Source organism: Gadus macrocephalus, chromosome 10, assembly GCF_031168955.1.
Source record: "Gadus macrocephalus chromosome 10, ASM3116895v1".
NCBI classification, from domain to species: domain Eukaryota; kingdom Metazoa; phylum Chordata; class Actinopteri; order Gadiformes; family Gadidae; genus Gadus; species Gadus macrocephalus.
In genome coordinates, this window is record NC_082391.1 from 7320990 (window position 1) to 7331806 (window position 10817).

The 10817-nt window shown below is 46.5% G+C and overlaps 1 protein-coding gene across 1 annotated transcript; it reads left to right on the forward strand.

Moving 5' to 3' along the window:
- The first annotated feature begins 756 nt into the window (after window positions 1-756).
- Window positions 757-7103, forward strand: LOC132465608 (elongation factor 1-gamma-like). The gene is made up of 4 exons (XM_060062304.1): window positions 757-998; window positions 2805-2977; window positions 4793-4917; window positions 6750-7103. Exons 1-4 carry the CDS (start codon window positions 772-774, stop codon window positions 6906-6908), a joined length of 684 nt encoding a protein of 227 aa, XP_059918287.1. The 5' UTR covers window positions 757-771; the 3' UTR covers window positions 6909-7103.
- Window positions 7104-10817: the final 3714 nt, after the last annotated feature.

Genomic DNA, 10817 nt, shown 5'->3' on the forward strand with positions numbered 1-10817 from the left:
TCCAGCCCGGTCTGCAGCCCGGTCGACGGCCGGGATGCAGAGCCCGTGATGGGGCATGCATCACGGCCGAGAACCGGGGTCGGGCGGCCTGCGAAAGTCGGCCGGGGACTTCCGCGATCTTCCGCGAAAATCGGCCACAGACTTTCGCGATCTTCCGAGAGTCCTTGGCCGGGCTTCGAAGCCCACGGCCGGGCTGCAGAGTATAATTAATAAAATAATTACTAGTTAATTACAGAGAAAATACTTACATTTGTGTTTTTCCAATCCTGTCGCATCTTTTCGTCCTCCATCTTGTCTGGGATATTTCTTGATTTTCCGTTTTCTCGCAAGGTATTGTGGGAGCAAGTCAGAACTGAATCGCTTTGAGGGTGCCCATCGAAAATCTCAATTTTGAGGGGATGTTAGCCCTCCCTCTTACCCCTTAAAGCTACCTTAAAGTGGTATTGGGACATTGCTCCACGGTGCGTGCACGCGCAACAGCGAGGGCTAGGGCTGAGATTTTCTTTAGAGCAAAGGAATGGGAAAGGGCCTTTGACTTCGAGCTGCGACAGCGGTTCTCTCACACGTTCCGAAAGAGCCCCTGAACACTTTGACTTGGTAAACAAGGGCTACACAGAATCTGTTGACTTTTCCATTGTGCTTCTGATGGAAACCATATTGGCCGTTTGGAAAGCCGGCGACAGGCCTCCCACACGGCTGTGGATTTCACAACGCTCATTCTAGAACCCCCTCAGCCCGAGTCCAGCGAGCCAAGCCCATCTAACCCACAACATGTGTTCTCCTCCGGCAGCCAAGAAGTTTGCAGAGATGCAGCCCAAGAAGGAGTCTGCTCCGGCCAAGAAGGAGAAGCCAGCGAAGGAGAACGCCAAGCCGCAGGAGAAGAAGAAGAAGGAGGAGAAGAAGGCGGCCCCCGCTGCCGACGAGGAGATGGACGAGTGTGAAGCCGCACTCGCCGCAGAGCCCAAGAGCAAGGACCCCTTCGCCCACCTCCCCAAAAGGTACGGCCCCCGACCAGTCTGGGCCCTCCCATTGGCCGGCATGGTAGATGTACAGACCACGCCCAGGCTAGGCTCTCTTATTGGACGCCATGATCGATGTACAGAACACGCCTAGTCTGGCCTCTCCTATTGGACAGCATATTCAAATCACCAATGGGAATGCATTCCTATGAGACCTGTCCCATCATATCAGTCAAAGAGCAGATGAAGGCTCTAATGTTCTTGTCATTACCTGCTTTTAACTAGCGATGCATACACAAAACCAGTTAAAGGAGTCACGAGATGCAGTCAATTGTTAATATTTGCCTTTAACCTCTGTCACTAGGCCTCTTCTCAAGGTTTTTGCCAGAATAACTGACCGAAAGTTAAGAGTAGATCTGCACCCCTACAAGATGACAATTGTGATATTGTTGTGCAAGTCAACAGATCAATCTGGATGCTACTGGGACAGTAAAATCTGTAACGAAGCATGAATGCAAGATTTATTTTCCGTCTGGAATATATTTAATGTTTGAGTTTCCTTAGGAGATATTTTGTTTTTAGGGCATTTTAGCTGATGCTTTAGCCCAGAGTGACACGTTCATACACGCATTCACGCAGCGACGGGGTTGTCAACCACACACAGCTCGAGGTTAGGTGCCTTGCTCAGGGACAACTCGGCTAGGAGGAGCCGGGCATTGGATGGCAACCTTCCTGTTAAAAGTCACCCCGCTCTACTGCCTGAGCTACTGCTGTTAGATGAAGAGGTTGATCTTCTGTCACTATTTTGCCTAAGCTAACTAATAATGAGTTGAGGATTATCTCCCTGTCATTGGGCAAGGCGGTGTCTATTCATGGCACCAGTCTCATATCTGGCAGGGGCAGAGAGATTGAGCCATATTCATCCCAGCCTTCTCAATCTAATGAGAATCAGGTTGTTTCATGCTATGGGCATATGTTATCTAATTATTTGATCTAAAAATATCTTCCTTGTTCTGTTTTATATTAACTATAGTGATGTGTGGGGTTCCAGCCGTCCATGGCTCTATTTCTGTACACAATGCAGTGTTTCCCCTACCATTGTTCAGGCCTGGCGGGCCGCCAGGCCAACGAGCGCCCCCGCCAGGCCAACAACCGGCCAAAAAAAAATAAAAAACTGCGGTGCGCAGATGATGCCCCATCATAACGGACAATCTGACAGCATTAAGTTGTATCATCATTAGCATGGCACCACCAAAAATTGTATTGTAAATAAAATTAGTTTATTGTTAACGTGTTTATTGAATCATTATCAACTTGTGATGGCTAAGCAAGTGTTTTATATGGAAATAACCAACAAATACTCTAGCATCCCGTGAAAAGTGTATAACAAATCACACTATCAGCTCTTACCACCGGGCCTAAAAAAAATTCTAGGGGAAACACTGCAATGGGGATGTTGAATGCATATTGTAAACCTCCCAAATGGCTTTTTTCTTGTGGGGTCATTCTACATAGCTCCAGCTATTGGATGGAACAGCGATTACAATCGTAGGAGCATTGTGCAATGTCTTTGATTTTAACATTACTGTGTGGACTGGTCACCTAACCGGAAGTACTGTTTTAATTGCCGAGTTGAAATGTGTTTAACGTAGCATAATGGACGCATCGTACAAACGTTCTGTTAATCTATTTATTTGGAAGCAGAACTATTGTGTCCTGGTCTAACATGTGTAAAGGTGGAGACTTGCCATACATTTTTTTGTTTTGTTAAATTGGCTGTAAATTGTCAAAATGTAAAAGCTGTCCTGATTCCTCCAACATGTTGTTGCTGGTTTTGTGATGCAGCTCGTTTGTCATGGACGAGTGCAAGAGGAAGTACTCCAACGAGGACACCCTGACCGTCGCCCTACCCCACTTCTGGGAGAACTTCGACCCTGAGGGCTACTCCATCTGGTACTGTGAGTACAAGTACCCCCAGGAGCTCACCCAGACCTTCATGAGCTGCAACCTCATCTCAGGTGAGACCTGGTCCTCTTGGGGGGGCGGGGGGGGGGGGGGGGGGGGGGAATATCCAAAGTATAGTTTATTGTATTTCTGGTAGGGTCCCATTGTCATTGGGCTAGGTGGTGCCTATTCATGACACCAGTCTCATATCTGGCAGGGGAACAGATTAAGCCATATTCATCCCAGCCTTCTCAATCTAATGAGAACCAGGCTGTTTCGAGCTATGAGCACATCTTAATGCTTTTTTTTTTAGGATAAGTCGATCTTTATTCGATGACTAAACTAGGGCTGTCGAGTTCTGGTTGAGCGATTGGTTGGGCGATATGCGCATGTTGGTCCAAATTCTCATTGGTTGGACAATTGCTGGGGTCTCATCCATCAGGGAAAACCCTGATCCATTACTTCGGAGGGCAGAGGGACATATGCAGACCAATGCATTTTATTTTTGAGTGATGGGCAGTATTGTGTTGGAAATAAAATGTACCGTATTTTCCGGACTATAAGTCGCGTTTTTTTTGTAGTTTGGCTTGCCCTGCGACTTATATTTCGAAGCGACTTATATGCCAAAATTGTGCGTACATAATCCTCGGCCGCAAGAGGGCACCGTCATTCATTAGGCCTACAACTGAACGCTGCAAGCCTACTGCACCACCGAATAAATTATATTCTCGTCCTCAATGTCCTCCGGTTCAACCAAAGCTACCCCAGCCTTAGCTGCAATTTTGTGCAACATAGCTGTCACACATATCACAGCGCATGACTTGGCCGGCGAAAACTGGAGCCCTCCGCTGGCATCTGACCGCGGCGCATACGCGTCCGGTGGAATCCCGGTGTCACTGAATTCGGTATACTCTCAGAACTACGAGGGACCGACACACCTATATTGCTATTGCAATTTCATTCAGTCTCTCCAGACTAAACGTTCTTGTTTAAATGTTTAAAAATAAATGCGACTTATACACCGATGCGACGTATATATGTTTTTTTCCTCGTCATGGAGCATTTTTTGACTGATGCGACTTATACTCGGGAGCGACGTATAGTCCGGAAAATACGGTATTTAATAAATCAAATTAATAAAATTTTATTAAACCTGCGCTCCTCAGCCGCCCCACCAGGGCCAAGCTCTGACTGGATGCTCTGACTGGATTATCTGCCTGTTAAAGGGACCTTGGTTCTCTGGTACTCTGGTCACCCATTCACCTCCCTGACCTGTTAACTATATTGGCAAGTAAAATGGGAAAATGTGTTCTAACGTGCAAATCAGTTGACTTTAATAACACGTTGGGTACAGGTGAAGTCTTTAAAGTAATGGCCATAAAGAAGTACTCAAATATACTTTGTATCCTTTTTAAGCATATCTATCATCATTTTAAGACTGAAAGATATCAAAATAACCCGGGTTAATGTGATGGCGATGCTATCCGAAGTCAATAAGGCAGAATTATTGCTGGGCTCTACCATAGACCTGAAGGCTCTACTGGTCAGCACATGGCTCACCCAGTGTCTCTACTGGTCAACACATGGCTCTCCCAGTATCTCTTAGGGCTGCTCGATTATGCAAAAATCATGATTATCCAAACTATTATTTTTGAGTTTGAAAACATGATGCATCTATTCAGCATGTCTCGGCCAAAAAACACTTTGTAACTGTGATTTTCAAATCTAAAATAATGTTCAGATATGTATCCAGCTGTTCTTCACTTTCTATTAAACATTTAATGAAAAAAAAAATGTTTAAATCGCGATCAAAATTTGGTTAATCGCCCAGCCCTACTGGTCAGCACACGGCTCACCCAGTGACTCACCCAGTGTCTCCTCCCTCTCAGGAATGTTCCAGCGTCTGGACCGGCTCAGGAAGAACGCCTTTGCCAGCGTTATCCTGTTCGGCACCAACAACGACAGCTGCATCTCAGGCATCTGGGTGTTCAGAGGCCAGGAGCTGGTGTTCCCTGTGAGTGTTTGGCTCAGAGGGGTTAAACTAGAGCACGGTTGGGTTAACCCACGCTTTGAGTATGACGTGTAGAAACACTTCCTATCAGACATTGGGGGGGGGGGGGGCGGGGGAGGCGGCAGCAATCTATCGATCTTCTTGTCTTTTTTTTGTTGCTCGCTCGTCAATGGATAAAATAGGATAACATGATAATTATCAGTCGAGCAGTGTCCTTATTTGTACATGGGTATTATAATAGGCTTCTGAATCCCTTTTTATTCAGTTAAGATGCAGGAAGACTTGTTTCATGTGTCCAATATGATATCCAAATGCTATATTTTGTCTCTGGATGAGTTCCCCTGTCATTGGGCAAGGCGGTGTTTATTCATGGCACCAGTCTCGTATCTGTCAGGGGAAGAGCGATGAGCTATATTCATCCCAGCCTTTTCAATCTAATGAGAAACGGCTGTTTCATGCTATGGCCACATCTTGGACATGCAGAGATGGCTTTCTCAAAAGGTATCTGCTTGTCATTTCCAAACATAAGTCAGTTGACTATATAATGGGCATGAGGCTAAAATGTCTGAGTGAAATAGGCCAGTCCCTTTTCAATATTATCCGTCTTAATTAGTTGGTTAAATTACATCTCATTTAACCCACTGATTAATGTACCAATTTATAAATGGATTATGTATGCAATAATCTTAACGAGACACATGCAGAGATCCCTAAAGAGCACATCTAGAGAGATTCTGACGATGGGGTTCTTATCTTTTATCTGGTTAAATGTCCCGGTGTGTAACGGTCTCGTAACTAGGGTTGGGTATCGTTTGGGTTTTATCCGATACCAGTGCCTACTCGGTACTTTTCAAACGGTTCCGGTGCTAAAATGGTTCTCGAACCGGTACTTAAAAAAACGAAACTGCACACACTTGCATACATGCACGACTTGTTCTGAGTAATAATATTAATTACTTGCTGAAAGCAGGCAGGCACGCATCATGGCGCAACATTATTGCCAAAGTCATATTAAGTAACATAAATCAGGTGCGCAAGGCAGCCACAGGAGACGCCAACATTGTTTTCAACCGCTCGGTACCGCGCTGTATTAATTCCCAAGTTTTGAAAAGAAAAAGTATTTGAAGTGAATAACGACTGTTTTTGATTTGTTTATTTGGTTTTGAACAGAAAGTTTTGGATGCATGCATCGGCTTTGAGTTTGTTTATTTGTTACTTTAAAATTGCATTCGCTCGCCGCACGCACGCACGCGCGCGTTCATACGCGTTCACCCTCTACAACCTGCCGATCTTCAATCAAAACAACATCAAGTAAGCGATGCCGCAGCGTGTTGACAAGTCCGTCCCGAGTCTCAAGGAGCCCATAGGCTTTATATGTTTGAAAGCCGTGACACAGACACACTCTATTACCAGTTGGCCTGAAATACCACGCCTCGCAGTCATGGACCTATAAAGAAAGTCGTAGTCGTACCATGCGTGTTTAGCGCAACATTGAAAAGGGACCCGTCTGAAACTGTCGCGCAGCGCTGTGTTCCGAACGTTGTGTAATCAAATACACCGGTATGGCGGTATATAACAAAAGCATTTCCTAACGAAAATACACACCGTTATTCAGTCTGAACCGGTATAGCGCCCAGCACTAACGCAAGTTGACGCCGCAACACCATGGGGGCGGGGCAGGGGGTGTTAAAAAACGTCAGTCACCGTTATGAGGAACCGAAATGTGCGTTCTTATTCGATCTCGTTACAACCGTTTACGTCGGAACCGGTTCCCTACTGGAACCGAGTTTCGGTGCTCAACCCTACCTCTAACCCGCGGTCCCGTCTCTCCCCAGCTCTCGGAGGACTGGCAGATCGACTACGAGTCGTACAACTGGCGCAAGCTGGACCCCAGCAGCACCGAGTGCAAGACCATGGTGAAGGAGTACCTGGCCTGGGAGGGCGAGTTCAAGCACGTGGGCAAGCCCTTCAATGAGGGCAAGGTCTTCAAGTGAGAGGAGGGACAGTCGGCTGACGGAGCACTGGAACCCTAAAGGAAAACACGGACTTCAGTCACTTTGTACTTATTAAACGGGAAGAAAAAGAAATTGGAGCGTCGGCTTAATGTAACGACAACTAAGATCGATTTGCGTTGCCCCCCCTTACTGCTCAGTGGCTTTGAGTGAATAAAGCATTTTACCCCAATTTCATTCCTGGAATTTAATTTGTCTATTTTGTTTTCAATTTGACTTAAAGGGTTATTTTGATCTGTTTTCTCAGTTTCAAACCATTCATATAAAGAGCTAGTTCTACTCTGTACAGGTTATAAACGATGATAAGTAGATCACTGGATCTGCAGGCCATGATTATCAGTTGGGCAAACCTTTTTTCTTTTGTATATTCCTCAATAAAACCTTTGGCAAATGGGTACAGTGGACTTATCTCATCTCTGCAAATAACGACATTGACAATGGACAGAAAATATGCTTCTGCAAAACCATTTTCCGCCTGTAGAGGGTGTGCAAACTACACTTGAGGTCCTCAAGGTCAGAGATGCATGTCGCAGATAATTTTTTGGGTGGGGGGTAACGGCCTTGTTTGTGTTTCTCCCTAGTTCCACAGTAGATGCCACGCCCCAGCCCTGTTCTCAACCCTCAAGAATCCTTGGTTAAACTCGAGATTGTCTGCAAAACATTTTGTTCAGAAACTGACCACAACTTTCTATTCATCACAGCGGGACTCACCGGAGGGTTTCAATGGTGCCTCTAAACAAAAGTCTTTATTTTTCAGATTTCACATCAAAATTTTCCCAAAACCATCTGCATTGTTCACTTTACTGAAGGGAACGAAACAAGTCATTTAGTGGCTAAAACGTTGTATAGGAAAGGTTAGCGTTCAGCCAATCGGCCCACAGCTCCGAGTTGGAGTGACTGGTGGAAGGATACGGCTGCCATTGTGTTGCATTGGCTTATAAGCAAGACCCAACAGGACGACGCAGTCTACAGATCAGAGCCACGCCTGCACCCTAAAGAAAAGCCTTTTGCTCAGACTAAACGCTAAACAAGTAAAGCAGGCCATGTTTTAGAGCAGCTTCTATACGAGGGCGTCTCCCCCGGGATGATCTGCTGATCAGTATGAACGCTCACAAACGCTCAGCGGGGAAATTAGAACTTTCTTTCCTGCATGGTTTCCTTCCTTTGTGTTTTTGGAGGATTTGAGGGGGCATTATTCACCGGCTTATGATCGTCTCATTGTCTTGACACATTTATCCTTGAATGACTGGTGTGTCCCCGCCCAGTGGTTCTGAAGCTGATAAAAAAAGCCATGTTTTGTTACCCAACACCACATTGATATTTTCTACACACCTGGCAGCGGGCGTGGCCGGGGCCGTTCAGACAGGCCACGCCCTATTCCATGATCAGTCAACGCTGTAATAATAATGCAGGGTTTCATTGTTTCCCACTGAAGGTAATCGTACAATAAGAAATATATTGGTTTGACACTTCTACTCGTGAAAAGGACGTTTACATGATGTTTAAATTATGAGTTTTTTATTAACAAAGGAATAACAAGAGGGTAATATAATAATAATAATAATATAATAGGTCCAATAATAATGTATTGGACCTATTATATTCATTGAGTTTTGGTGTTTCTCTCCCACTTTACACTCCTCCACTGATGTGTCTTCTACACTCCAGGGCCCTGAAGGCCAGCACCACTCACAGCGAGCGGCCTTTACTCGAGTCCAAGACACCCGTTACTCTCCAGCCACATTCCCCTGTGGCCTCTCTCCCCAGGGTTATCATTTCCTCTGCCACGGTGGACGGAGGGCCCCTGCTGTCAGACAGGAGCTGTGAAACAGGGGCCTCCGATTGTTGCTCTGGTTTCAATACCGAGAAGCTGGGTGTAGATTCAGAAGTGAAACTTAGAAGTTGGTAGATGCGTGTGTGCCTTAATGTGGCAAGGACACACCACCTTGGGTAGTGGTTGTTGGATTTAACTCATTGTGAAATAGACCTCATGTCTTTGTTAAAGTGCTCATTATTTCTTTACTTTAATGTATGGGCGGCCTTCTTGATAGTCTTTTTCAATAAGAGTGAAATAAATCATGATAGCTCGAATATGCATGTTTGTTTTAGAAATCGTTGAAGTTTAAAAGTCGCTTCTCTACAAACAAAAACCTAACTTGGAAAGACTCAGTCAGAGGAACTTTTTCATCCGAGTGCAACCTCAATGTCTCATATTTTCCTACAGGTTCAGACTGCAAATGATTCATTCTGGACAATCACACAGGCCTGCTATCCAAATGTTGAATCATGGCGGCCATTTTAGTTTGTTCTGCGGTCTCATGGAAATCAGAAAATGGAAATGGTCCCACAACAGCGAATCGCCCAAGTCCTTGAACACATGACTCACCCATCCTGTGGATCGGGCTTCAATAGTAGGCTGTAACCGGAGCGACTGCGTCCACACAACGCATTACAGCACAACCCATGTAGCTAGCCCCTCGGCTGCTCAGTGCTGCTGCTATGAGGCACTCTGCTCCCCCCCCCCCCCCCCCCCCCCTCATCTTCAAACAGCCATGAACCGAGTTAAAGTCTTAAACTGAAGTAACCCACCAGACAATAAAGGGTAGCGTGCCAACACCAACACTGTGGCCATCAAACTCTGAAACCTCCCTCCCCTGAATTCCATCACAGGCCCCAAACTCACGATTAATTTTTCCTTCCTCTCTTCCTGCCATTCCCTCCCTCCTTAGCTATATGGACATATTCTGTACTTGAAATAATGTTTTTTCAATCTCTCTCTCTCTCTCTCTCTCTCTCTCTCTCTCTCTCTCTCTCTCTCTCTCGCTCTCATAAAAGGACACCGACAAGACAGAGACCCAGTGAGCTGGGGGTGAGGCTGTTGCAGTGTATGTGTGACAGCCCCCACCCTCACCCCCCAAGGAAAGGCGGGCACTGGCGTGCATGTGCAGAGCATCTGGTGCACCAGTGTGAGCCGCACATGTGGTGAAGCGGGGTGGTGGAGGGGGCGGGGCGGTGGAGGGCTGCGGCCCCGGTCTGACGGAGCCACGCGGGGGTCCAGGGGCTGCGCTGCAGAACCACAACAGTCCTCTCCTCCATCGTCCTGGAGAACACTACTCCTCATAACAAGAAAACTACTTCTGCTGAGCTTTTTGTTGTCAATGCAGAGTGTCTGATTGTCGTGGCGGCGGTAGGGACCGCTGCACGCTGCCTCCAGCACGCTGCCTCAGCACACTGTGTGGTTCTGTTCCCCTTCCTCTCTGGAGCCACTCGGCCCTTAAATAGGAATCTCCCCACCTCTGGTGTGTTTACGGGTCTGCTCGGAGGTCTGGTCTTAATGGGCAATATAAGAGGGCCTCACTAGGAGGGATATCTCCAGAGCTTCCCCCCCTCCCTCTGCCACCCCCGCTACTACATCAAACAACAGTCACCATGCTAGTTCAATGCTGTTAGTGGCCACGTCAGGGGTCTGCTTGTTACCTCAAAGCCCTTTTTGTTTAACTTTCTATTTCATTCTGCGGCTACATCACATTCATTTACACACACACACACACACACACACACACACACACACACACACACACACACACACACACACACACACACACACATACACACACACACACACACACACACACATACACACATACACACACTTATTTAAGGTTAGGGAGCTGGAACTGTTGGCAGGGATGTGGATCATCGCTCCGGTCCCTAAAGAGGTCCACTGCTCAGGGCATACCCCCCCCCAGACAGTGTCTGTGTGGTCGGCAGACAGACATGCATATTCTCTCCCAGGATTCCTGAAGAAAGCCATGAGTGCCGAGCTCAGCCAGGTTGCAATAATTAATGAGATAGCAGCATGTATGCCTAAAAAAGCGAGAATAGATTGGA

Bases quoted from the DNA above. Each gene is read 5' to 3' on its own strand.
- LOC132465608 (XM_060062304.1), top strand. From the start codon at position 772: ATGTGTTCTCCTCCGGCAGCCAAGAAGTTTGCAGAGATGCAGCCCAAG. The intron at 999-2,804 runs GTACGGCCCCCG...TTTGTGATGCAG, and splicing joins TTCGCCCACCTCCCCAAAAG to CTCGTTTGTCATGGACGAGT. The intron at 2,978-4,792 runs GTGAGACCTGGT...CCTCCCTCTCAG, and splicing joins GAGCTGCAACCTCATCTCAG to GAATGTTCCAGCGTCTGGAC.